Genomic DNA, 26,837 nt, shown 5'->3' on the forward strand with positions numbered 1-26,837 from the left:
CCCACCCCCCCAATGATTGTTTACCTGTCAGGGATGGATCTTCAGTATCTTTGCTAAATCACGTGCACTGTCGCCCGACCAGCGCCATCAACAACGTGCCTATCAGGACGAAAATGTTTCCCACCCACCGGTCGACTCGAGTAGCCGAGTGTGTTGGAGAACAACAACGCTATCGCTAAGCCCGGGAGTCAAGCGGGTCGGCTAAAGGTGGACGAGGTGGGTGTCGTCGGGGTGAGACGATCGGGCATCATCTGCCAAAAATTGTCCACATCAGCGAAAAATCAATCCCCTGTACGACCTACAGTGGGGCTGTCCACCTCTTACACCTACCTCATGTTTAAGTATACGTCTGTTTGTTTGATTTCAGTCGTCGACGGGCGACTTGGACCTGCAGTCGCATGACCGACAGCACGCCCAGCATCCAGCCAGCAACGAGAGCGTCAGGTACGCCGCAAAATATATAAGCCATTCATGTGGGATGCGAACTGTTTTAAACTGTTCAGAGATCCAAATAATTGCTGATCTCTGTGTGCGCAGTGCTAACAATCCGCAAGGCGAGGCCGTGAGGCGGACAAAGGACGTCGAGGCCGACGACTACGACCCTCACGACCACCAGGATGTCGCCCACCCCACCTCGTGAGTATCGGCGGCGAGATGCCCGGTCTCCAGGAAGGCGCGAGAGGGCCGGGCCCTTTTTCTCACATCATCCATTTGCCGCCTGCTCCAGGAACGTGGACACGCTGTTCCACCTGCTCAAGGGCTGCATCGGCACGGGCATCCTCGCCATGCCGGAGGCCTTCAAGTACGCCGGCTACGTGGTGGGCTTCATCGGCACGGCCATCATCGGCGTCATCTGCACCCTGGCCGTGCACATGCTGGTACTGCCCGCGCCGGCGAGAGGAGAGGACTGGTGCATGGGGAAGGCAGAGCTCTCTCACTCACTGACACCACTCTTGTCTACAGATCGACTCCGAGTACGAGCTCTCCAAGAGGAGGCGGGTGCCCAGTCTGAGCTACCCCCAGGTGGGGCGCGCAGCCCTGGAAGACGGACCGCCCAAGCTGCGCTGGCTCGCCAGGTATATGAGGTAAGCGGTTTTGTTTATTTTCCATCACCCCCCCCCCCTCCCCCATCTTTTGCTGTGGACTACCCGGTAGTCACTACCGAGTAAGTTTCTATTCTACCGGCACGTTTTCAATGCCTCTCCTTCATTGCAGCGGCTGTATCAATACATTCGTTCTGGCCAACCAAATGGGAGCCTGCATCGCCTACATCATCTTTGTTGCCTCCAACATGCAGGCGGTGAGTACTGTTATTGCTACTTTTTTGTCGTGGCGCGTATATCCGAAATGACAGCTTTCTGACGCGAACTGATGCTTCAGGTCGTGGACACGTGGACGGGAACCGCGCTGCCCCTACGAGTCTGGATGGTGATTGTCACCGTGCCCCTCATCCTGCTCAGCTGGGTGCGCGACCTCAAGTACCTGGCGCCCTTCTCCACCATAGCCATCTCCGTCACGCTGGGCAGCTTCGGGGTCATCCTGTACTACGTGTTCAGGTCCATCCCCGTCCTGGACGACAAAGTGGCAGTCGGGGAACTCTCCAAGTTCCCGCTCTTCTTCGGCACGGCCATGTTCTCCCTAGAAGCCATGGGGGTGGTGAGTATATCGTTAGCAGTCATGAATGGCACAGGCACACGTACCGGGGGGTGTATCAGAGAGGGCCCCGCAGAGTTACAAACCCTCTTGAGCCGGAGAGGGGCCATGGCGCCTTACAGGCGTAGGCAAGTACGCAACACTGCGTAGTCCGCTCCACACCCGGTACGTCGGTAAATCTAAACCTGTCTTGAAAAGAGCCCCGGAGAAACCCCGAGGCATGCAAGGGGGTCTGGAGGGGCTTCCCCCAGAGGGGGGAGGGGGGCAACGTGACGTTCCAGGAGGAGGTTCTCTTTCCTCTTGGCCCGGACGCCGATCTGGACTCGTTCCTTAGCCTGAAGGTCAACGCCAGACACGCTGAAGGAACGTGACGGCTCGTCCATGCTCACCGGTCCCCGTTTGTGATTTCCTTCCAGATGATCCCCCTCAAGAACGAGATGAAGAACCCCAAGGCGTTCGGGGGCTGGAATGGCGTCCTGAACCGCGCCATGGTACCCATCGTCGTGCTCTTCATCTGCCTGGGGCTGTTCGGGTACCTGCAGTTCGGAAACGCCGTTGAGGCCTCCGTCACCCTCAGCCTCCCTCAAGATGAAGTGTGAGTATATACTCATATATGTCATCCAAAATAGTATGTCGGATTGCTAGCTTGATCTGGTGCTGGCTGGTTTTCGAGTCCTATTTTGGGTCAGTAACAGGACTCTGGCCGTTTGCAGCCGGGCTGAGCCCCTGTGGGGGTAGGCCGACCCGCCGTACAGGTGGGCTAGGCGGGCCGGTCCACCCCCACAGGGGCTCGGCGCCTGCTCCGCTCACCGGACGTGAAGTTTGGCACCGCCTAAAGCCGATAGAAATTGTACAACTCGCCAAAAATTACGACTCAACTTTAAGTTCCCCGCTGTCAGCGAGGTGCGGTTTACGCGCGGTGTGTGACGACGACTTTTCCCTCCCGCAGCCTAGCGCAGTGCGTCAAGCTCATGATGGCGCTCGCCATCTTCGTCTCGCACGGACTCATGAACTACGTCAACTTTGACACCATCTGGACCAAGACTCTGCTGCCGCGGTGCGAGGCCAGAAAGTTGTCACCGAGGACGCAGCTCCTGTACGAGTACCTAGTCCGCACCGCCATCGTGCTCGTCCACTGTAAGTATAGTTTCTTTTCACAGCCACCTCGTTCCCATTTCACTGCATTGCGCACTCACGTTCACGGCGCCTCCGTTTGCAGTTACGCTGGGCGCCATCTTCACCAACCTGGGTCTGGTCATCTCGCTCGTCGGAGCATTATGCTTGTCCATGATCGGACTCACGTTCCCAGCCATGATCCACATGGCCACGTTCTGGTACTCGTGCCCCAGTCGGCGCTCCTTCGTGTGGCTGGTCGTCAGAGACGGCGCCGTGGTGGTGCTGGGCTTCGTGGCGCTCGTCATCGGTACCTACGTCAGCATCAACGACATTATAAAGGACATGAACAAATGAGCGAATAGCATCATCAGACCAAACTTCAAACCATTAAGACTGATGACGTGCATTTTTATAAGCAAACCTGTGATGCCATACAATGCATAAACTATAAATAAAAATATTTTTCTGTATTTACGTAACATAAGCGGCGTGTCACGTTATTATAGGACTACAAATAAGAAAGGAAGCATCCGGCAGATAGATAAGAAGTTCGGAAACCCGAACCAGCCCACATGACCCATAAGTTCCCCTTTGCGGAGAAAAAGTGAAACCTTCTAAACATTTGAATGATAGGACAAACCGTATATTTCAAAAACCAATACATCTAAATAACATCAAAATGAATCTTCTGAAAATTTTGTTGACTTTCATGCTACATGACACATTTAGAAAAGAAGGATTAAATCAAAATATTAAAAAATGAGACCAAGGCATGAATGGAAAATTAATGCCTATTTCAACATGGTAATACTTCAGATAGATAGTAACTTTAGTACAGAGAAGAGGGTAAGCAAGCATGACTAGTTAAGATTAGAAATAAATACAAATCTAACAACACTAACCCACTTAAATGACCACAGTATGATAAACACCATAAGGTAACTTCAAGGTCTTTCAGTTCTTTTCTCCATATTATCAGTGGGACATCATCCCACTGAAACGAGACAAACTTTTTTTAACAACAAAAGATCAACATAAAATAAAAAGATGTATTACAGATCACTCTCATCTTCACTATTTGTCAAAACATCATCACAATCAGAACGATCACCACCAACATTTAAAAGGTTTGCCACTCTAGATAAACTACCATAGCCTGGGTCCGCTTTTCTTGATTTCTCCACTCTTTGAGAAACACTAGATGCATTGGTGGTATTTGCTTTAGTTTGACTGCGAGAGTTGTATAAATTGTGATCTGTGAATGATGCAAAATAGTCTGTTAACAGTTCAGTGGTTTTCAAAGCATCTTCCAATAATTTTTGTCTGGCAATCATTTCATCACTTTCAGCATTAGATATAACAGAATATCCAGGGCCTAGTCTTATTGTTTTCTTTTGACTTTCTTCCTTCTCTGGCATTGATCTTGCAATAGAAGTTTCTTTTTCTCTTCTTGTAATACTAGTAGGGTTTCCACTGGATTCAGCACGACTAATGGCAGCAGCTGCTGCTAATGAGGCAGGTGTAGAACGCTGTTTGGGCAGTGCGCCTCCATGAGTATCACTATGACGTTTCTTCGGAGTCGAAATTGAATGGAAGCCCTTAGAATCCAATACTTTGGCTGGTTCTGATTCTGTCCTCTCTGCTAGACCATGACTCTGGAAATATTAGAATTTGCATCACATTGGTACTAAAATTTAAAAAAGCAATCATTTGGAGTTCAAAAAATTATTTATCTACCTTGACTAGTGATCCTTGCAATACGCTTTCGGGGATAGATTCTTTTGTACCAACATGTGGGTCCAAATCCACTGAACCGTTACTCTCTGGTTTTGACTGTGTGGATGTTGGAACAGTATATTTGGTGTTTCCAAGAAGACATTCTAACACAATCTGTCTAACTCTGCCAGTCTCTCTCTCACCTTTGTAAACAATCAAAATTTTACTTAAACAACAAGAAAAAAGGCAGCAAAAGGCAGGTAATACAAAGGAGAAAATAGAATGCTTACCAGGAAGGTGTTTATGGATTATGAATGCAGCAATTTGATAGGGATCACTATTGAGAGATGGATCGGATTCATCTTGAAACCAAAGCACCTCCTCAACTATCTTCCGTGATTTCCACTCAAAGGAAATTGGAATCTTCATAGGTGGATTATCATACTCTCGACCATTGTACCAGTGTTTGAAACCGCATTTACAACGTACTCTGGGAGAATTCACTGGGGTAGTTGTTTTATCTCCATTTTCATACAATATTTTCCCATCAAAATGAACTAAACGTAACTGATTGCTAAAAATATAATGAAAAATCAAATTATAACTCATATTTCTTGGAAAGACATATAACCAAGTTCATGCCCATGGTGACAACTTGCCTTTCACACCAAGAACACTTGTCTAGATGCTGTGATTTCTCAACAACAAGCATATCTTTGCGAGCATTGTAAACACATGTGATGCCCTAGATACAGAGACAGTCGGATAACTGAAAGATGGCAACTAATTAATCATCAAAATTCAATTACCACAAAAATGAGAAGTTTTCCTTACGTAATTACTAAAGGTATACACTTGGTTGTCCTGTAAAATTCCTCCAGCGCTCTGCATTTTAGCGATTTTATATAGAATTCCATGAGGACGAAGCCATTCAGAGTTCAATGGAAGTAAGTTTACACTGCTACAATGTAAACAGCGGACAAGCCGCCTTTCCTGAAGAGCTACTTTGGTAGCATGAATAACTTCAACAGGTTTCATATCAAAAGCAGCTGAAACATTACATCAAAAAACATGAGTTTCTATACTCATACCACACTACTCAAAAAAATGTTCAGAAGCTTGTCATTTTGTAAAACTTTAGTTTCCAAAATGCTTATGTAATTTCAAGAATTTCACAAACAGACCTCCTCTTTTGAAATTGCAGTAATATGTATCAGCCACAAGAGATGGATCCACTCCCTGCTTTTGATGAAAAAGTGCATCCATGCCAGATGCTAGTTTTGATAAATATGAGTCTTGCATGGTTTTACCCCCACCTGTAGGAGAATAATAAAATACAAATAAATTACACAACTTTATAGATCAACAGACTTTTACCAAAATATGAAAACCAAAGGACGTTGGACCCTACAAAAACATACCAATAACCAGACAGTCATTTTCATTGAATTCAATATAATTTTCAATCATTGATTGAGACACTCCCCACACTTTCGGCAAAAGTGTACGCGGAAATAACGGATGGTCACCTAAAAAATTCAATGAAGTTTAACAATCATAGGACATCCAAGAATGCAAAAACTCACTGCACAATGAGTTTGGGCTTACATCCTCTTATACCGACAAGTGGGATATAATGGTTGCGTCCAGAGCTGCTCCAGGCTAAACAAATAGGTTTGTTCAGCTCACCATTACGATCTCTGCATTGGTCAGAAGGTATCAAACCAGGAAGAAATAATGCTAAAAAAGGGAAAGATAAAAATTTTTGTGTAAGGTTATAGATATACAACTTTTGTTTCAATAGTATAACTAACAATTCACCTGAATAGTCCCCTGAGCTCTGCATTCCTGCCACAGAATCTACGAGAAGAATAGGTCTTTTCAACACATTCGCAAGACCAAATACATGTACATTCCGAAGCCCCAAAATCTCATTATCACTTGGTGAATACTCAGGATCACATTCAGCTATAATGTCTTTCCATTCAGATGCATTTATAAAGTCATTTAGCAGCTCCTATGTGGGAGAATCACATTAAAGATAGAATTTAAATACTCTATGCAAAATGAGAAAGATATGAAATAAGCCCAGTAAGATAATTTACCTTGTATTGCGGCAAATTTTCTGTCAAATGTTGTTTCAGACCAGTTCGGAGGGCATGCCAAAATAATTCCCTTCCCACAATAGCTCGTGAAACTGCATGAACCAAGCAATGTCCATCACCATCAACATGCAAAGGAACTAAAGCATCTCTGAAAAACAGAATAACAATTTACTTTACATTAGTTATTAATAGAACAAAACTGGATAGCTTGCGGACCATGAGAATACCATGCAATACATACCGATCATTGTTAAATGAACGTAATAGAGACAATGTTCCAGAAAGGTACCTAACACTTCCTGATTCATCTTGTCCATATTCTGGTAATGATATATGATCAGAATCAATATAAAAACTGCGGTCACCTAGCCAGCTACAGTCAAAGGTTGCACTGCAGAGATAAATTTTTAAAAAATAATTACAAAATTAACAAGTACACGGATAAAAAAACAAATTATTGTGATGCAATAAATGTCTTACCAATTTTTAAGCTCATGGATTGTTTTGGCTCTCCCTGCTTTATCTATTCCATATATGGTCAGAAGTGGTGATAGAAGTTTGCAATGATATGTTGATAGGCCATAAACCTTGGTCTACAATTTAGAAAGAATATTTTTAAAAACTTCATAGATTTCTTCCCATATTTTTAAAATACAGTGCAGATAAAGACTTACAACTGGAGTTTCACTTTTTGAGGGAATGTCAGACAACAATTTTAAAAATGCTAGAAGTGCTTCACGACTGTCACGAATTTCAGAAGCATTTAACAGAGAGGATGCAGGATACTGTGTTTTGCAAGACCAACAATAAGTGTCTTGTGCTGGTTCTGAAAAAATTACTACAGCATTACAGCCTTTTGCTGGACATGTTCCAGATAAGATTCTTCCAGGAGAGACGGATGACAACATTGTGACCAAAAAACACCTGAAACATTAGCAAATGCTACTAAAAAAAGAACACTTTACGCTGATGTAGTTGCATGACGTAAAATGATACACCAGAACAACTAAGATAAAATACTAAAATCATTGTATCATTTATAATGTTTTTTTGGACAAACCTGAGTGTCTTTGTGCACCCTTTACAGTGGACCTCCGCCTAAGATTTACCAACCAACAATCATTTCTCACCAATATCCAATTGTGCAAGCAGCAGTTGCACATTAAGTTAAACCTGAACAACTGCTAAGACGAATGGAAATAAATTGACTGAATGTGGCTAAATCCCATCCGTCCGTCGTATGCTCAACTCATCACATCAATGAACTGAACTGATAATGATATCAACAACAACAAAGGAATAATGAGAAGTTTACAAGCCAAATCTTTATCTAACTTTTAGGTCACTTCAGGTATGGAAAGAAACAAATAACAAAAATATTTGTGAAAAAAGTATTCAGAGAGAGAGTTTGAAGTTGTTAAAGGATATTTTGACGACTGAGTAAAGTCTTGTCGTCGTGATGACATGTGTTGACTGTGCAAATTCTCATACGTAGTATAAGGGGCGTAAGGGGGCACCTGAAGGGGGGGGGGGGTGGAGGGAAACAATCGAAGACCAACACTCATCACACGGAACGCGGAACGGAACGCCGGAACGACGCAAGCAGGGTTGCCAGACCGGGCGATTTTGCGCCCGCCGGGCGATTTTTGGTGACTCCGGGCGCACTTTTAAGGTCCAAATGCGCCCGGGCGATTTCCGGGCGATTTTTAATTTGAACCGGGCGATTCGGGCGACTTTCCGTTTTTTGGGTGTTTTTTGATGTTTTTTAGGCCTATTTCATCCGTTTTCGAAGGAAATGTGTAAAATGCCGATGTAAGGCACGATAACAAAGCATAATTACAAACTTTATGCAAATATTTGTGACAAAACACCCTTAGACAAGCTGGAATTCCCGGAAAATCCCGGGCGCCAGCCGGGCGATTTTTGAATACCCCGGGCGATTTCGGGCGTTTTCGGGCGATTTCATTGGCCGAACGGCTCCGGGCGCACTCGGGCGCACTTCGCGCTCGGCTCGGGCGACTTGACTCGCTCGGCTCCTGGCAACCCTGGACGCAAGTGCGGTTATGTTGATGTGTAGTGTTTACGCCGTGCTTGGCGACAGTTCTAGTTTACTTCTCTGTACATCTGTTGCACTAAATTGTTGACCGATAACCGAATAAATTGTGCCTCTTTTCGTCTTCCTCTACCAAGCAAATGACGAAGACATTGTCTATGAAGCAAGATACTGATTCCTCCTGACAAGACGAAATGGATAAAGCCCGCGCCAACGCTCTCGTTGTGTATCCTTTTCATGTATCCGTACTCTAAGATCCGCCTTGCTCCTCAAAACTTTGATAATTCGCACCATTATTACAGCCAGTTATTTTACTCAAGACAATTTGACTGTTGTATCTAAACTGCACTTCCTCACACTTAAATTGTTGAAGGTTAGGTTGTGCGAGTGGAGTTTCATTGTCATTTTAAACTGAGCCTTTACTCACGTCTTTTTGTTCAATTTCAATATCTATGAGACTCAAAAACACTATTTACGTGGATTACTTCAGTCAACTTGTATTACATTTTGCTGTCTTTAATTAACCAGGAAATATGCTATTTGCCTATCACACCCTGTTGAGTCATATCTGTTGGTTTAAGTAAAAACTGTTGTATGAGTTACTTTTTTAGTTTTAAGAAGCTTCAAGAAAGAACATTTTAACATTGTCCTTAACCAATTGCCTTAGCATTGATAAGCACCGAAAGCGAAAGAATATACTCCGGCGCTCATATTTGAAGAAAATCAAGTGTGTGAGGCCTAATTACAAACCAGAAGATGTGATGGCAGCGATGCATGCTATTTGGAAAGGCATGTCTCGAAGACAGGCAGCCAAGGAGTTCAATATACCCCGCTCAACTTTACTTGACAAACTTGATGGTAAAAGACCTGTAGAAACATCTCCAGGTCCTAATCCATTTTTGACTAAAGCAGAAGAACAAACCCTTGAGTCATGGGCCATAGACCTTTATCAGCGAGGTTTTCCTCTCAAAACTGAAGATTTGAAAGACATGGCCCAGGCTGTCATTCAAAACAATCAGCGTCAAACATCCTTTAAAAATAGTCGCCCTGGTCGTAGTTGGATGCGGAACTTTTTGCTTCGTCATCCCAAAGTGTATGAAATAAGTACTGATATGGCTGCAGGACCTAGAAGAACTCGCACGGTCACCACACGTGAAGAAGTTAGACAATGGTGTCTGCACGTTCGTCAATTCCTGACCTCCCTAGGACATGAAAATGTTCTTGACTCTCCACATCGGATTTTTAATGTCGACCATGCTGAATTTCTTTTTGATTCATCTACAGGTCTTTTAACAGATCAAGAACGTAATGACCGTATAGATGAAAAACCTCGTGACAGTTCTGATCAATCTGACAGCCTACCTGTTGGAATGGATTATATCAGTATAGTTGCAACATTCACTGCAGCTGGAGGAATGGCTCCTCTCATGTTTGTTTACCCCTCTCAAGGAATGCCACAAGAAGATTTGGATTTATTACCTCCAAAGTGCATTCAAACCTATTCAGAATCTGGTCTTTTAACTGGAAAAAGTTTTCTTGACTATATCATTTTATTTAGAAAATGGCTTGAACAAGAAAATACTACCCTCCCAGTTTTACTTCTTGTCGACGGTAGACGGAGTCGTCTCAACATTGATGTAACACGTTACTGTGAAGAGCAGGGTATCATTTTATATTGTCTCTTTCCAACTCCAAAAGCAGCTATCTCAGAGATTCTTAGCCCAATTATTCATGATTCTTCCAGCAGTTTAAATAAGATAAATTTTGCTTCTCGTGTTCATGAAACAATTAAAACTCTGGAGGGCTTTGAAAATTCTGGTGATCTCCCCAGTATTACAAATGTGCTACCTCATTTGCAATCAATGCTTCAAACTTTAGGTGAAGTACGTGCTGAACCTGTGGGCAGCTTCCCACCACCAGCCTACTCCCTTCTTACAAATAACTGCAATTTCATTGCCCAAGGTCGAAGTGAAGAGAATTGTGACTCAGATTGTGAATTTGACGTTGAACTAACCCCAGTTGAGGGGGAGATTGAAATAGAATTTCCTGACGTGGATAATGTTGATCCATATGCAATGGCACTTCACCCTGCTTTACTAGCAGATTCTGATGTTCCAAAATATTTGATCTTTCATGTTCCCCCCACGTCTCCAAAGAAAACTGAACCTACACCTACTCTGGCATGTACATCAGAGGATGTGTGCATTGAAGACAGGGTTGATCAGCCAGATGTTAAAGCTCATCTCATTGTCAAGCCGCTTTCCAGCCCTTTGCCAGAAACAGATAACGGAATCGCAAAGGTAGAGTCGGAGATAAATGATGTGCTTGATACTATGTTATCCTTTGGAACTTCTCACCAGGTGGAATGTGAGCAATTGTCGCCATTGCAAAACTCTTCTGAGGAACCATTTCTTGGGTTTTCTTCAGACAATGGTACAATTAAACAAAGCATGTTAGATGCCCACAGCTGCTTGCGTTTTATAGAGTGCATTATTGCAGAGAAAAACCTCCTCCAAGATTTTAAGCTTGCAAGTACTGAACGCCAGTGGAATGGTGCTCCAGAGGCAAAGTACTTGTTTGAAGTTTGGCTTGCAGCAAATGATGGGAACTGTAGATAGACTTTCTCAACTTCCACTCTAGTCATTTTATGTAGATTCTACATAATGAACAATACCATTCAGTGAAATCAATAATCTGCTTGTTCCTGCTCAGTTACATTTGTAAATGTTCTACCTCCTCATAAGTGTAGGGTCTAAAGCATGGGTAGTACATGTGCTAGTTTCATTACAGCTCTTTGTATTGAAATTGTAACTTCAAAACCTTATTTGATTTTCATGTATCTTAACTCTTTAAGCTTGTTGTGTTTGTCGAAGGCGTACTTGATCCATCCTGTTTTAAGGATGAGCAAGATAATTGTACCCTGCATGTTCCAGGCACAAGTCCATCTACATTCTAAACTGTATTTCTTCTTATGCTGGCTCAAACTTGTCTTCTGTGATATGCAAATGCTGTCCGTTGGAAAGCTAATTTTCAGTGATTTGTTATTTCATTTTACTGAAAACTTCTTGTAGAATATTGCTTGTGAAGCACTTTTTTTTTTTTTGTTGTATATTTGTATTTTCATTCTCTATTGTGTTATTTTTGTTTTATATCTCATTGAATTGACTTTGTTTAACAGTTTTACTGGCAAACTTGTGGGCCAACAATTTGATTTTGATTCTTCTTACTGAGACTCTGAAATGTTTATTAAACCATTGACTCTGTACTGTTTATCTACTCTTTTTTTAATTTAGAAAGTAATTTTAACGGGGATTTTTAATGCTGAAATTATTGCATTATTTTTTATACTTCTCTTTTTAAATTCTCAAAACTATCATAAAAGACTTTTGTATCAAACCTTAACACATTCTGCAGTGATGTTGAAGTTCCATTCCCTTCTGAGAGGGAGGCTGAAATAGCATACAACGTTCTAAGAGTTGGCTCAGAGCCTAAGCGCAGTCAAGTTCAGAAATATATTACCTGTGACCGGGACACGTTAAAAGTGTAAGTATAAAACCCAAATGTAGAGATTCTCCACTAATATTTTCTAATGGAATCCTAAATTAATGAAAATTTGATCAATTTTTCTGTGTTTAGGAAATTTTTGGGTGAAGAGGCTCGGCAATTAAGAGTAGCAGTAAATGGCTTTATGGATCATCTAATACTTTGCACTGACACAATTGCTAAATTCGGGCCTCCCTCAGGAGATAGTTATAGTCATTATTGAGTGAAGTAACTTCCCCTTCAATCAGAATGCCAGAACATACACCATCTCCATCACCAAGTCGTGCAGTGTATGGATTTGTCTTGTACTTGGGGTCCTGTTCTGCACTTGGTCTTTACTTTGTGTGGGCCATATTACCAGACGCTATCTTGCATTCTTTAGGTCTGACTTACTGGCCTATGAAATCATGGGCTGTTACCTTACCAATTTATGGTTGTGTTCTATTAGCTTTGTTTGCCTTTTTGTTTTATCCTGGCCTTAATTTCATGATTGTTCCACCTGTTACTGATATGCGAACTATTACTGACAACCATTCGATACCTTTAGACGAGACAATGGTTTCTGAAATACCTCCTGCGTCAGACTTGTCATTGGCAGAAGTTTGTCATCACTTATACCTTGATAGGAAATTATAATTTTTACTGTAAGGTGAAAAATTCATTGAATACCATTTCATGCCGCATGTTAAGCTGAAACTGTGGCACTTACTTTCACTTCAAGTACATCTCCCAGTGATCTTTTCCTGTTTACTATAAGAACTATAGAATTTTTTCTGATGCCCATAAACTTCAATGAGGTCAAAAATTTGTACAGTATGCAATGTGTTTTATTGCTAGTTTAAGAATATAAAACAAAAATAAAATTGATGAACACTTAAAATTGACTAGCTTCATTTCCATTTCTGATTCTTGGCACTCAGTCATCACATGCATAGATTTTTTTCATATATGAATTGAGCGAAACCCAAATTTCCCACAAAACCATTGCTAATAGCAAATGTCAATCTACACACAAATTTGAGTCCTTTAAACTGTAGCCACAGCATATCACAGCAAATTTATCGCATTTTGAGCAAAACTCTGGTAGCTAAGAGACAAATAAGCTTGAAGTCCGACTCTAAATGAGCACGCCAAAAGCGGCATCTTCCCCAAACCTGAGGAGGAAAATTAGGGCTCCCGATCCCATGAAATATTCGTGCTACTGCCCGGCCTGTGAAGTTTGTGTCACGGTACATTAACACCATCTGCCTAATGTCATTGGCTATTTGATCACCATTTTCCAATTTTTCCTGAGGCAAAAAGAAAAAAAAATGTAAATTCTGCTACAAATAGTAGATAGTAATCCCTTATTGTCATATAGTTTACCTCAGTCTTTAAGTTAATAGTCATAATTTTTTCTTCTTGGAAATAAGCTCTCACTATTTTTTTCAAATCATTTGAATGCTTATCCCATTCTTCTGGTTTCGATTCCATTGCAGAAAGGTTTGAGAAAGATACACTAAAACAGATAGAATATTAGTACAAATAAACTGTTTAAATACTAGATAATTAAATACTGTTCACTCAAATACACTACCTTGTTACAGCGTTGAAAATTGTTTGCAACTGACTTAAAGCAGATTGCTCTTGCTTTACAACCCTGTCATGTAGAAAGTCAAGGGCTGCATCCAGTTTTTCAGGAGATAAATTTCCAGGGGCTCTTAGACGGAAGCCCAAATCAAAGAGCTCTACTTTTATTCCAGATCGTCGAGAGTTCCCATTTACTGTGAAAGGGTGATACAAAAATTAATGGAAAGAAAGAAGAGATGAATAATCCTGGTAGCACATGTTCAATACCTTTCGACCACTCAAGATTCATTAGTTCTCGTTTCACCACACCACTATCCCAGCCAATAGTATTAGCAATCTCTACCACAGGAAACTCAATTTGGGGGTTTTTATCAAGAGAATTGCCATTCATAAGATTCATAGCTATAGCCATTGCTAATGGTGGACACTAGTAAAAGAAAAGAAAATACATAATACAGTATTTGATTCTCAATTCTATCAAATATTTAAATGAACAACGGTTTCTGAAACACTCACTGATCTTGCTACCTCCCTAATATGTCTCATGCCTTTGTAGCTCTGTATGCGGCAGGAAGTATACGCTTTAGGCATTACTTGCACAAGTTTCTTGTCATGTAGCTCTAGATAACATAATAATGTTGTGATGTTCTCTTCCGGGAGATCCAAAGCAGCTACTGTTTGTTCAACACTGAACGCTACTTCATGATGGGTACAATGTGTAGATTTTTCCTGGAGTGACAAAAGGTTCATAAATGTCATACAATTAGCTGTAATTTCAAAAAAATATTAATCATTGCTTAAGTACTGTAAAATTGAACCTGATTATCAGAAATTTCATCAGAAAGCTTGTCTGAGGCATCTTGTACTTCTGGTTTTAGTTCTATAGTAGATGACACAAGATTTTTATTGGAATTCCCAGTGCTTTCACCACACTTACAGGGTACGAACACTCTTTGCAAAAGCTTTCTTATGGTGTGCCTATCAACTGAATCAGCAAATATATGTCGTCTCAATTCATTCAAATCCCTGCCCTGAAACAAATATTTGTATCAATAAAAATAGAAAACTACAATACATTGCTGATGACAGCAAACTGTACCTCACTATTGAGGAACAAATGACACTGAGATGGAAGGCCATCTCGTCCAGCTCGTCCAACTTCTTGGACATAGCTTTCAAAGTTGCGTGGCATGTTAAAGTGTATTACGGCACGAATATCAGCTTTATTAATACCCATCCCAAATGCCACAGTAGCCACAACAATACGTATATGACCTAAAAAAAAATAGAAGAATAGATATGAAAACAAGAGAGGTAGAACAGCTTCAATTTTTGGAAACAGTGATTTCAAACTTACCAGACATGAAGCCAGCTTGTACCTGTTTTCTCCGGCTAGAACTCAGTCCAGCATGGTATGCTTCTGAAATAGGAGACACTTTCCGCTTCCCAGTGGTAACTTCTGTGGAATTCTGAGGAAAAAATTAATCTTAAGTGTTCAAAAGCTAAAAATATATTAACATTTGGTACAAAAAGTGGTATGTTTTTTTTACAAATACCTACTTTGAGGCATGTTCTTAATTGAGCAGCAAGTCTTTCACACTCTTCACGTCGAATGCAGTATACAATAATTGATTTAAAGTCTTTAAATCCTGTTGAATTAAGTAGAGCTAGAAGCGCTTGATCACGTTGTGAATCACGTGAAACTGTGAGTAATAAGTTATTGGGTAAAGGTGTGTCTTTGATTACACCACGGCAACCATCAGGAATTTCCATATGCTCAACAATACTAGACACTGCTGCTTGAGTTGCTGTAGCTGTCAAACCTAACACAGTTTGGACACCAAGCTTTTCCCGAAGAACTTTAAATATAACAAGATATGAAGGTCTGAAGTTGTGAGACCACTGAGATACACAATGGGCTTCATCAATGCAAGCAAACGCTATATCTGGCAATGAACGCAACAAGCTGCCAAATCCTGTTTTTCTTTCCCCAGCAACAACTGCCTCAGGAGAAACCAGAAGAAATTGCAGTTTACCAGCTTTTGCCAGTTCAATGACTTTCTCCCGCTGCTTTTCAGTCTGCCCAGTATGGAGAGCTGCACCATTAATAAATGATGGGAGTCCAGAAATCTATAGTACATAAATAAAAAAAAAATAACAGGATTCAAAGTTAATTATCGGTTACAAGATTTAAAATACATATTCTCAAACACATGAGAGAATTTATATTCCACTTGCCTGGTCATCCATAAGAGAGACAAGAGGTGACACAACTAATGTTATGCATTTCCGTTTCAAGGAAAATAAGTATGCTGGTAGTTGATAGCATAAGGATTTTCCAGAGCCAGTTGAGAGGGTAACTAGTGTTGATAAACCTGATAAAATTCTCATGACAGCTGCTTCTTGACCAGGCCTGAAATTTTCATGGCCAAATTTATGAAGGCAATCATATACTTCAGATGGAGTATCTATGAGAGAACCATTCTGAGTCAAGGAGTACAGTGGTTCAACTGATCCAAACTTCTTCTCATAATTATTTACTGGCTCATTCATTATGCTCACATCATCATTTTCTTCTTCTCCATTCTCAGTTGGATCGACAAATACCATATCTTCAGTACATATGTCATTTGCTGTACTAATATTACTTTCTTCTGAAGGTATGACTTTACTACAAGGATCGCTGGTTTTGGAATAGTTCCGTGGTCGAAAATGTACTGTTTCCTTTTTATCTTTAGCCATTTTTTCAACTTCTTCTAGAGAGGGGAAGGGGCTCTCCTCTTCCCCTTCTTCACAATTAGGCATTAGACTATCCCCTTTCATTTTAGTGCATTGCCTTGCAAAGTGACCAACATCTCCACATTGGAAACACTTCTGTAAACCTCCACCGGCAGCACTGTCGCTGGGATCTAGACGACTCATATATGCACTTGCTTGATCAGAAAGTTCCCTTTTCTTGTTTTTCCACTGCTGTTTCTTGTACTTTTGAAAATTCATAGTCTTTTTTCCTCTGACAAAGACTTTCTTTTTCATGTTAATACGAACAAAGTTATCATTCACGGATCCACTTGCTACTTTTTTTTCTAAGACATCCTTCTTGGACATTCCTGCTTTAGCTGGTTTCTTGGTAGAGGATGACTCAGAAGTTTTAATGTTTTCACTCTCCTCTTCATCAGAGATATGCTTATCTTGATTAGATGAAATGGCCCTTTTAAGTTTCTTGCTAGGCTGAACAATAGTCTTGTCATTCTTCCTTCGCTCGGAGAGCACGGCCATTGCAGCTTCAATAGCATCTAGTTTTCTTTTCTTAACATTTCCTTCAGTATTTTCAGTTAATGGTGAAGTATTTGAACAAGGTTCATTACTCAGTGCTGTTACTACAGGATTAGGCTCCTGAAGTGCAGTGGATCGCAATGCAAGTCGAGTTTTCTCCTCCTTTTCCATTTTTCTTGGGCTTTTGCTTTCATTATCACTCCCGTATATAATATCATCATCACTTTCATCAGAGAAAGCTGACTGAGCAATTGTGGATTGGCACTCAGCACGCTGTGTTTGAGACAAAGCTACAGTTTTTTTGGTCTCCTGACCTGAATGTTCTTCAAACTGCATTACTCTTTCTAGCCATCCTTTGTCTAGTGATCGTTCAACTTTAGGCTTCGATGTCTTCATATCACTTTCTATCATTTTTTGAACGGCATTAACTGGGTGGAAATGAGGAGCGGCATTGTTTCTGACCATCTTGAAATCTTGATTCCCAAAGGTAAAGCTGGATTCCATTTTCATTTCCTTTTCAAGATCACTGACAGGGAATCCATCATCAAGCCCTTGGGAATTGTCCAAAGAAAATGATGAGTCAGATGTTGCAATGAGGCTGTCAGATGAAATTAAAGAACTTTTATCTTTTCCTCTTCCTCCTGCAAAAGACAATGATTTCCTTGGATTTCTCTTTTTAAACTTGGCACCAACAAAAAGCTTTTCAGACAGATGAAATGACGATGATGAACGATTGAGATTCCTTTTCTTTGGGGCATCATCATCAAGACTGCGAGTTTTATTCAAGTGAGAACCCCATACTGATGTTGGAAGAGGAACAGAGGTGTCGGTTGTCTTCTCAATACAGTCAGAGATGAGCTTGTCTTTTGTAGGAGGGACAATCTTCTCAGCAATTGGTCCTTGCATTTGGGTTGGGCTGATTGAGTTTGATGGACAATCAACCTCAACTTTTTGCTCATGGTTGTCAATTACGGTCTTCTTGCCGTCAGAACAGCTGCTATGACTAATTGAGCTATCATCAGAGACAGAGGCCTCAGCTGTTGGTTCCGATTTCTTTGTTTCAACAAAAGTAGCATCTAGCAACGAATCTTGCCCTAGCGCATGGATCTTGATTTGCCAATACCACTTGTAGGCGTCTCTGATTTCACACGGAGCTTCTTTGATGTCATCCTGTACAAAGTTTCGAAAAAAATTATAGCATTGCTATATTCCACCATGACCAAAGAGTAGACAATCAACAGCACACACACACACACCTTTGAAGGATTGTTCCCAGTTTTCTTTCTAAACTCACTTTCCCAAAGTTTTACTTTAAGTTTCGACTTATTGTACTTAAGTTTTATTGCAGGATCTGAAAAGCTATCCATCTTATCCTTTTTAGAAATCAATGTCGTAAAAATGTTATAAAAGAAAAAGCCGTCTTTGAACCAAACATGCTAACCACGAAGAACAAGACACTTCTACGTTTACTATCGTGTCTTATGTAAATAAATGAAATGAAGCATTAATAACCATAGCGAGCTATAGAAACAATGGGGCTACGAAGTACACAGTACTGACTGTAAGAATTATCAATTGTCAGGTAAAAGTAAAATAAATAATAAAACACAGAAACTATACGTAGGAACAAGTAAGCACTTTCCCGCCTTTTGTTTACATACAAGGACAAGGAGGCTGCTCCAAGCGAGGCTACTTTGAAAGCTACTATGAGAGATTCGTCAACTAGCCTCGGTCACGACACCTACGTTCCTTTATTTCGTCTTTGTTGTTTATTTACGTTTTACGTCTGCTGAGACATGTGGTGAACGAGAAGATCCAATTTGAGTTTTATCGTTAATTCCTAAATTAGTTACCTTCAATTCCTGGAAGGACCTGAAGAAGATGATATAAAGTGTTTGGTAAAATAAAGTTTCAGACTTACTGTCTTCGCTCTTCTGGCGGGTGAAACTCTAATTGCCGTCTGACTAAAATTAGGTTAGAATTGTATGCAATGATTACTCCACGGTTTAAAGTAGATCAAACAGATGCTGATCTGATCTTCACCATTCATGCACCATATGCAAGCATCGCTGATGCAGAGATCTATGCAGATCTGGATATCTTCTGCTTCTATGCCTCACCTTATTACTTAAGGTAAGTCATATACGTTGCTCCCTGTATATTGAGTTACAGGCGACACAATTAATTGTTTATCTTGGGCGTCTGTCGGCAGGATTCATCTTTCAGGCCACATTGAAGAAACTGATGCTTCAAAGGGTAGCTATGATGCGGACTCTGGAACATTTGTCTTGTCTGTTCAGAAAGTGACGAAGGGGGAGTTCTTTGAAAACTTAGATTTTATAACAGCCCTGCTCACTCCAAGCCAAAGTCAGAAACGTGACATTGCCAAACCTGTTGTTGAAGTAATTGATTGTAACAATGAAAATGATGAAAACAATGGTGAAGATAGTGATGAGGATGGAAGTGAATGGTACATTGACCAGTGCCCGTATGATGAACCATCAGAAGACTTTCTTTTATCGGCTCCACATTACGGGTTTGCTAACAAACTGTCAGGAGCATTCCAGAACTTCAAGGTAAACGATGTTTCCTAGACATAACCATCAGTTCTTTTTAGAAACTTATTTTAATTTTTAATTCTATTTTTCTGCTTTAGACTGAGTTTTTGGAGGTAGTTGATTTACCAGACCCTGACTCAACACCAATCTCAGAGAGATCCAAGTTACGATTAGCACAAGAAGCAGAGGATTTTAGTGATGATCATTACTTGGCTGATTGGGCACAACCAGAGTACATTGAGTCATTGCTAACCTTCGAATGTTGGTGGGAAAAGAGCTCACAAGGTGTGCTTTTGACACTTGACCATTGCAATATTTTTCATTGTTTGAATAATTGCATAGTTCATTAACATATTGTTGTAATATTTAGTTGAGTACCTGGATGAAGAAGTTGATATTTTAAAAGATCTTCCAAAGAAGGAGTTCTTACTGGACAAAAGAGAGGAGTTTCTAGTTTCATTTTCACTAATTGACATATTGTTCGGATATGCCTACAATATACGCAGTACAATGGGAGAAAATACTGTGGAATCTGCCTGGACAGTGAACAAATTAAGTGGAACTTTAAGTTGGTTTGAGGTATATTATAAAGATGTATATGAACATGTATTTAAAATATTTTTTATACATCTGATCAGATTTTATATTTTTCTTTCCTGTCCAAGCAGAACTTAACTACCTTAAGAGACGCAGCTGTAGTTCCTGTTCGTCGAAGTTTGTGTTACCCTTTATTTCGACATTGGGAACTTGCAATGAAAGTCCTTGGTGATGTAAATTGTATTCTGAAATTAGGCAAGTGACCTGATATAGAAATCATTACTATGAAGTGCCTCCCTGTGAGCATGGTGTGCTTTTTAACTTATCCATATTACAAATTGTATTTCTGTTGATAGGAAAAAAGCACATTCTTAAGTGCTTGTTAGAAATCTATGTCATGTTTAACAATAGTGAACCTCGTTACCTCTTAAATCAACTCTATATTAGAGACTATATTATATGGATTCAAAAAGCTTTTGAATCACAGATCAAGTCTCTTTCCGCTGCACTTGACAAGGTAGTGCAGTACATTTTTTTTCTTTTTTTCATTTTTTAAAAGCTAAATAATTTTTTATTCAATGTTGTTTTTTTGTTTTCAGATTGTACTGTGTAAGGCTGATGTTAGCTTAGACTTGAACGAATTAGAAATGGCAGCAGACCTTGTTCAAAAAGAAGAAGAAGAAGCAGCAGCTGCTGCCAAACAAATATCCCAAGTCACTCTTTGCGAGGATATTGCAACCCTTTCTCTCTCTGTAAAAAGGTCTAGATTCACTGTATTATGAAAATGCTGGCATATAATATGCTTGATATGATAAGTTTTTAATGAAAATTAATGTTGCAGAGATTGTGAGAGAAATTCGTCTGACTCATCAGATAGTGAGGATGATTCAACTTCATCAGAGGACTCTTCATCTTCATCATCTGGTTTGGATTCAGATGATCTCTCTGATAAGGAAGAGGAAAACAAATGAAAAGACCCATGACTTTCCTCAATTATGAAAAGGTATTTAATTTTAGAATTTTCCCAGATTTTATTATACATTACTTATTGTTTGTTAAATGTCACTTACTGAACTATTTTTATACTTCAAGTGTTTATTCTACTATTATTTGTTCATAGTAATTACTATTAACTTTTGGATCATACTGTAAAAAAATGAACAATCAAATATGAAATAATATTGGAAGATCACTCAAACAATGATTTAATCTTAAACCTCGGTCTATCGGGTCAATTTAATTTAAAATTAAGCCAGGGAAGTAGCCTACTGTAATGCTCAATAATTTTCTCCTTAAGTACATTTGATTTTTCATATTCCTCCTCACTTGATGTGCCATTCTCAATCTGACGCTGATACCAGTCAAATAATCGTTGTGTTTGGTTAACCAAGGCCTCCATAGAATCATGAATAACTTCTTGAGAGTTAGAATCACAAAATGTTTGTGGTACCAATGCATTACTACTTTTTTCCAGTTTTTTGCAGTCAACGTTTTGATTAAAGAGAGGTTCCCTTACTAAGTTATCTGTTTTAAGGTCTTTAGTCTTTGCTTTTTTTCTCCTTTTTTTTCCTGTTTTAGGTGGTTTTACCTGATGCACCACCTCTACAGATTCACTGTTACTGTTCTCTGTAGAGTATGGCTCACCACTTGCAGAATTCTGGGGCTCAAACCAGTTCCAGTTCTTAGAAGGTTCTTGTTCTCCTGGAATTCTGGCTAAGGAGATAATGGATGGATGTTGATCATAGGCTTTAGGTGATGACAAGTTGTAAATGTCATTTCTGGGATTTCTTGAAACAGCTCTGAATTGAATATCTACTCTTGATTCATCCTTTGGCACATACAGTAGCTCTCGTGGCTCTGCAGCAGTTAGATTTTGAAGACTTAGTTGATTTTTTATTGTGGACTCAGCTTGATGCAAATCTGTATGAAGGCTCTGGTTACCTTCTATGTAGCCTGTTTTTAGTGCAAAACGTTTGGAATCATTTTCAGAAATTGTTGAATTAAGCTCAGTGTAATCATGAGCTGGTTCATCTGAGGCATATCTGAGTGTTGTGATCTCGTCTTCATCCTGAGAATAATCAACCTGCAGCACAAAGATATTGGTTTTTGCAATTTTACACAAGGAGTTAAGCTTCAAGACTCTTACATAACAGATTTACTTACACTTGTAGTACTGTTACAGAAACCACAAGGATTATCTTTATAGGTTGATAAAATAGCTGCTTTAACATAGGGGTAGATAAGTTTACTGAAAGGAGTTATTACTTGGTATGCCATTCGCCCACACCTTTAAGAAAGAATTCAACACTCTTTAGGATTACAAAAGTTTTGTTTCTATATTTAATTAATTTTTCAAACATTTTGAATTTTTTTTATTATTTAAGTAGAATTTTGAATTAAAGTTCTAAAATTTAGTTATCATTTCCTTTGCCTTACCTATCTAATACAAGGATGTGGTCGTTATCTGCTCCCAAAATATCTCTTACTGGGGCCTCTGGTAATTCCTGGTATACAGGGATGTCTACTGCTTCGTTTTGTAGAAGATCAGTGTTATCTGTTGCCATTATGGAGTTAATGACATAAAAGTTGATGTCTGGAAAGCCAGCTTGATAGAGACGATTGCGTAGGGAACTGAGCCTATCAGAACAGTCAAGTGTTATTTTCCCTTTAAAATATCTGTTGAGTTTTAATTATTTACCATAAAGACACTTGATCTTCAATTGATTGCTTACCTTGCGGCCTGTCTTCTTCCAAAGACTCTACTCGAATTTAAGAGGGCAACCACTGTAATATTTTGCCCCACTAAATTAACTGCTGTCTCCCCACCAATTGTCCAGGTGGGAACAAGAGTACATTGATCAAGGAATGGCTCTTGAGTGGCATTGTGTTCCACTTTTGTTCTTGGTTCTAATGTGGATGTACAGCTCACAACTCCCAGAAGGAGAAACCAAGCGGCTGGGCTCACCATCCTACATTTTAGGAAAACAATTGTGCTTTTTATAAAATAAGATATTGTTGCTCCATTTAAAAAAAAAAAATATTTAAAACATGGTGAAAGGTTTTTGTTTTGAACCAGTTCTTTACTTCATTCTGATGGCATACTTATGACGCTACAGTACGTAATTATCTGATAAAATGGCGAACATTGAACTGTGCTGGCACAGCAATTAGGGTAGGGGTCAGAGGTCCTAAAAGCAAAGTGGCAGAATTTCCGAGCATATTGTCATGCTTCAATGGTCAACCATAATATATTTCTTTTAATGTACAAAGTGTTGAAGCAGTGAGTAAAAATTTGATAAATCTTTCTTAAAGAATTATAAACAAATCATGTATGTTATTCCTGTTTATTTTCTTAAAATAAAAAAAAAAGAACAGACATATGGCTGTTCTAGGTCCAGGTTGCTTTTGTGATCTTGCAATAACAAGAAGTCGCAAGCCTCGTATGTTTTAGTCATCTACTCTTTTTCACAATTACATAGCAGCACATATGTACTAAAGGACTTCAATCTAAATCTAGCTTCTAAACCTTTTAAAGTTTCGTCAAAGTTAAAGTAATAGTTAAAGTTATTACTCTAAAATGTCTACCAAGTTCCTCACAAGACATTCCTAGCAGGAATGGCACTTTCCTTCTCAAAAGTATTACTAACCTGCAGGGGAGAAGGCATCCTCGTGATGCAGTGTTGGATCTGTTTGCACAGCACTGAAATGACCTCCACTCTGCAAGATTTATTGTGATTACAAGAAAGGTTTGAGTCAAATGGATAGCCTTATCACCACCACAGCCATCTACAAAAGACATATAAGTTGCCTTCACAATGAATTACATTTTAATTTTTTTAAATGAGAAGGTTTAACAGTGTGAAAGTCTTTACTATCACTAGTAACACATTATAACACATTATTTAACAGTAATTAATAATTAACACATAGAAAATATATCACAATACAGCCAAATTCAATTTAATACTCATCACAACTCATCTCTGGTACCACTGGTACTTATATTATTTCTTTGAATGAAACTTATAAGTGTCTGTAATGATTCAGCAATGGTAGTGTAATACATTTCACTACTATCTAATGCACTTTCAAAATCAACTTCTTGCAGACACTTTTCATCTGAATCCACACACTCAGTTTTAAGAGCTTTCTTTCTCAGCACCTCTTCACGATTACTTAAAACTTTGTACCACGATAAAAAAAATTCGAGCACTTTTGCCAGTTTTAAGTCATTTTGAAACTCAGTGGAACATAAATTTTTCACTACAAGCAATGTATTCAAAACCTGTAATGTGGAAAAAATTGTTTAATATATCAAAATTTATGCAGTTTTCTTCAAAGTACAGACTAATATTATTACCTTCTCTATGGCATCATGTTCAGGCCTATACGGTAGATCTTTTGACATAACTGAGCCCAGATCATCCCTTCTCTGTGTTCGCCCAGCATTCCACTCACTTTCATACAATTTCCCTAAAAAGTCTGATAATCTGTGGCACCATCCATCTTCAACAATACGCGTCTCTAAATTCATAGCATCATACTGTCGTAGTTTTTCTTTTAGTTCCCGCTGTTTATGCTGCTGTATTTTTTTTACTGCATCACCTTCCTTTGACAAGTCCAAATGTTCAAATTCTTCCACAGCCTTTTTAACATATTTTCTTTCCAGAAGCAAATCATTTATTAATGTAATTACTCTTATCTATAAATTAAAAAACAAATCATTAAATTTAAAAGAGTAAATATACTACAAAAGGACAATCTTTCTTCATTGAAAAGGGTATCTCCTTAGAGATAGCTTGCCAAAAATATTAGAGGAGTACCTTAGTCTTCAAATCAGATGAACGTTCATTGTCGATTATATTACTGAAAGATGAAAGTCCTCCTTCCTCAATTAGTTTTGCCTGAGCAGCAGGAAATTGTCTGGTGAGGCAAGAGAGGGCATAAATAGATCGTGCTTGTACTGTTACATCAGAATCCAGTATTGATGCCTTAACCAGTTTAGACATGATACCCGCATGCAAAACGGCAATTTGTACCTGTAGATAAAAATGGGGAAATGATTTGCGCTAAAGCACTGATATAATACAAGAACAAAACAGCAATAAGTTCAATATACCTTTGGGTTACTCTGTGATGCTGATCCTAGGAGCCACAGAGATTTGGCTCGAACAGCAGGAGATGATGAGTTCAAAGCTGGTATAATAATATTTGTCAAGCTGGAAACATGATAAAAAGTTAAGAGTATGTAGACAAACATAATGAAAACAACAATTTAGCAGATAAGATACTTGCCCGCCAAGTCTTACAAATTCTCTTGCATTGTCAATTTGATGAACAAGGTATTCTAGATCCTTTAATATGGTCACAATGTCCTCTTCATCATTGCTGGTATTGAAAATATCCTTTGCCTTTCCAACAAGGTCACCAAGTATTTCCATATCAGTTTTAACAGTAAGGTTCAGTGACCCGAATTCCTCTTTCAAATCTTCATAAGAGCGGAATTTCTTCTTCACACTTTCCTGCTTGTCGGAGTCGATGGTTTCTTGGATTGCATCGTCAGCAGTGACATCTGCCAAAACCTTTTTTAACTCATCTTTGCTCATATACAGAGTCTCCGTGGAGCTTTCATCAGTTTCATACGATTCCACAACCAGCAAATCAGTTTTAGAATCACCAGTCTCAGAGGACTTAGAGGTATCAAGAAGTTTCACTTCTGTGTCACCAGTGTAAATATTCAATCTGTAATGAAGACCAGCTGGTAAAGGCTGGCCTTATTACGAAAACGTAATATTGTTAAAAATGATGGTTGCTCTGAGCATAGGGCAGGTGAATAGAAAAGCAAAGCTTACTTACCCTTGGCCACCTTTTGCCATTCTGAGGTAGGTACAAATTTGTCGGGATCGCTCTTTTCTTCATGTTCTGAATTCGTCGTCGTGGTGCTTGGTTCTCCACAGAGCACCGCCACAACAACAAAACTGGCATACAAACTCGTCCTCCAAATCATTTTTGTTAAACAAATGAAATAGAAATAGAAAGTCAAAATGCACAATTGCCTGTGTATGGGTAGGTAAATAAGTGGGCACCGGTGGTTATGTTTTCGTTGACCCTCTCACTCTCTCGTGCTTTCTGCTTCTGCTGGCCGCGTAGGCGTACGATTGCATCAGCTGTTGCCATGGTTTCGGATGATTTGGACCAATGAGGTGCAAGAACGTCTGCCTGGCTTATCCGCCATTTTTAAAGCGGGAAATTTTAAATGTTCTCTGGGACTTTGTGAAATACATAGGAGCTTGAGAGATATGAGCTAGGAAGAAACAAGTCGAACACGATTACCAAAGAAATTTTAATATAATTTTCAGCTACACATCTTCCAATAAATTATAATATTTCTTTCACAGTAATGTTGAATGTAAAATAATAGTTACTTTTCTGAAGATATAAATAAATTTAACGGACATGAGAATAGTTCTTGCATTTAATTGTCTCCCAAAGAGACCTAAAATAAAATTAATTTTGCTTTTTATCACAAGTTTGCTTTGAAATGAGAGAATGTTCATAATAGTATTTTTGGCTTCTGAATATATTTGAAACTTAGAATGTTTAATTGAACAGAGATGCATGCGCAATCGGTGATTTTAAATTTTGGAATGTCCATGGCATGCAAGGAAATCAACAACAAATAAAGGACTTGTTAACGGTTACAATATCTTAGAA

At 39.5% G+C, this 26,837-nt stretch overlaps 8 protein-coding genes across 11 annotated transcripts in view; 4 read left to right on the forward strand and 4 right to left on the reverse strand.

Annotated features, from left to right (window-relative positions):
* LOC113212790 (proton-coupled amino acid transporter-like protein CG1139) overlaps window positions 1-3,253 on the forward strand; it is a 3,625-nt gene extending 372 nt beyond the window's left edge. Inside the window, exons 2-11 of the mRNA XM_052270153.1 lie at window positions 145-216; window positions 368-444; window positions 538-636; window positions 728-878; window positions 964-1,085; window positions 1,216-1,300; window positions 1,381-1,656; window positions 2,070-2,248; window positions 2,603-2,790; window positions 2,873-3,253. Coding sequence (XP_052126113.1) covers window positions 145-216; window positions 368-444; window positions 538-636; window positions 728-878; window positions 964-1,085; window positions 1,216-1,300; window positions 1,381-1,656; window positions 2,070-2,248; window positions 2,603-2,790; window positions 2,873-3,123 — 1,500 coding nt within the window. The 3' untranslated portion in view covers window positions 3,124-3,253. The remainder of the gene's footprint in view (window positions 1-144; window positions 217-367; window positions 445-537; window positions 637-727; window positions 879-963; window positions 1,086-1,215; window positions 1,301-1,380; window positions 1,657-2,069; window positions 2,249-2,602; window positions 2,791-2,872) is intronic.
* Window positions 3,254-3,390: 137 nt separating this feature from the next.
* Window positions 3,391-8,068, reverse strand: LOC113212811 (deubiquitinating protein VCPIP1). Its single transcript, XM_026431638.2, has 14 exons — window positions 7,651-8,068; window positions 7,265-7,514; window positions 7,071-7,183; window positions 6,832-6,981; window positions 6,591-6,738; window positions 6,307-6,502; window positions 6,094-6,225; window positions 5,907-6,014; window positions 5,670-5,801; window positions 5,320-5,534; window positions 5,145-5,230; window positions 4,776-5,059; window positions 4,507-4,688; window positions 3,391-4,424 (listed from the first exon to the last, which is right to left on the reverse strand). The coding sequence occupies exons 2-14, from the start codon at window positions 7,496-7,498 to the stop codon at window positions 3,822-3,824; spliced, it is 2,583 nt and encodes an 860-aa protein (XP_026287423.1). The 5' UTR covers window positions 7,499-7,514; window positions 7,651-8,068; the 3' UTR covers window positions 3,391-3,821.
* Window positions 8,069-8,183: 115 nt separating this feature from the next.
* LOC113212806 (uncharacterized) lies at window positions 8,184-11,913 on the forward strand. 2 transcript variants are annotated; one of them, XM_026431631.2, is made up of 2 exons: window positions 8,184-8,882; window positions 9,311-11,913. In XM_026431631.2, the coding sequence occupies exon 2, from the start codon at window positions 9,405-9,407 to the stop codon at window positions 11,259-11,261; it is 1,857 nt and encodes a 618-aa protein (XP_026287416.1). In that variant the 5' UTR covers window positions 8,184-8,882; window positions 9,311-9,404; the 3' UTR covers window positions 11,262-11,913. The 2 variants fall into 2 exon arrangements, with proteins under 2 accessions (XP_026287416.1, XP_026287415.1); XM_026431630.2 differs by having other exon boundaries at window positions 8,187-8,869.
* Window positions 11,914-12,299: 386 nt separating this feature from the next.
* LOC113212810 (phosphatidylinositol N-acetylglucosaminyltransferase subunit P) lies at window positions 12,300-13,066 on the forward strand. The gene has a single exon (XM_026431637.2). It carries the CDS (start codon window positions 12,436-12,438, stop codon window positions 12,820-12,822), a length of 387 nt encoding a protein of 128 aa, XP_026287422.1. The 5' UTR covers window positions 12,300-12,435; the 3' UTR covers window positions 12,823-13,066.
* On the reverse strand, window positions 12,992-18,694 carry LOC113212805 (ATP-dependent DNA helicase Q4). The gene is made up of 11 exons (XM_026431629.2): window positions 18,285-18,694; window positions 15,994-18,198; window positions 15,316-15,885; window positions 15,113-15,224; window positions 14,855-15,030; window positions 14,574-14,786; window positions 14,272-14,484; window positions 14,023-14,182; window positions 13,763-13,949; window positions 13,552-13,684; window positions 12,992-13,475 (listed from the first exon to the last, which is right to left on the reverse strand). The coding sequence occupies exons 1-11, from the start codon at window positions 18,393-18,395 to the stop codon at window positions 13,245-13,247; spliced, it is 4,311 nt and encodes a 1,436-aa protein (XP_026287414.1). The 5' UTR covers window positions 18,396-18,694; the 3' UTR covers window positions 12,992-13,244.
* Window positions 18,695-18,780: 86 nt separating this feature from the next.
* LOC113212809 (protein SHQ1 homolog) lies at window positions 18,781-21,851 on the forward strand. 3 transcript variants are annotated; one of them, XM_026431635.2, is made up of 9 exons: window positions 18,781-18,926; window positions 19,003-19,161; window positions 19,241-19,604; window positions 19,685-19,871; window positions 19,957-20,165; window positions 20,255-20,378; window positions 20,480-20,640; window positions 20,723-20,883; window positions 20,965-21,315. In XM_026431635.2, exons 2-9 carry the CDS (start codon window positions 19,019-19,021, stop codon window positions 21,092-21,094), a joined length of 1,479 nt encoding a protein of 492 aa, XP_026287420.1. In that variant the 5' UTR covers window positions 18,781-18,926; window positions 19,003-19,018; the 3' UTR covers window positions 21,095-21,315. The 3 variants fall into 3 exon arrangements, with proteins under 3 accessions (XP_026287420.1, XP_052126118.1, XP_052126117.1); XM_052270158.1 differs by adding an exon at window positions 21,702-21,851 and having other exon boundaries at window positions 18,810-19,161; window positions 20,965-21,126; XM_052270157.1 differs by having other exon boundaries at window positions 18,810-19,161.
* On the reverse strand, window positions 21,108-23,939 carry LOC113212808 (uncharacterized). The gene is made up of 5 exons (XM_026431633.2): window positions 23,771-23,939; window positions 22,856-23,092; window positions 22,560-22,760; window positions 22,287-22,410; window positions 21,108-22,206 (listed from the first exon to the last, which is right to left on the reverse strand). Exons 1-5 carry the CDS (start codon window positions 23,920-23,922, stop codon window positions 21,355-21,357), a joined length of 1,566 nt encoding a protein of 521 aa, XP_026287418.1. The 5' UTR covers window positions 23,923-23,939; the 3' UTR covers window positions 21,108-21,354.
* A 33-nt stretch (window positions 23,940-23,972) lies between these two features.
* LOC113212807 (nucleotide exchange factor SIL1) lies at window positions 23,973-26,271 on the reverse strand. The gene is made up of 6 exons (XM_026431632.2): window positions 25,980-26,271; window positions 25,419-25,896; window positions 25,243-25,342; window positions 24,947-25,162; window positions 24,484-24,825; window positions 23,973-24,408 (listed from the first exon to the last, which is right to left on the reverse strand). Exons 1-6 carry the CDS (start codon window positions 26,128-26,130, stop codon window positions 24,094-24,096), a joined length of 1,602 nt encoding a protein of 533 aa, XP_026287417.1. The 5' UTR covers window positions 26,131-26,271; the 3' UTR covers window positions 23,973-24,093.
* Between the last annotated feature and the right edge of the window lie 566 nt (window positions 26,272-26,837).

The sequence above is a fragment of the Frankliniella occidentalis genome, unplaced genomic scaffold (assembly GCF_000697945.3).
Source record: "Frankliniella occidentalis isolate FOCC.00 unplaced genomic scaffold, Focc_3.1 Scaffold112, whole genome shotgun sequence".
NCBI lineage: Eukaryota > Metazoa > Arthropoda > Insecta > Thysanoptera > Thripidae > Frankliniella > Frankliniella occidentalis.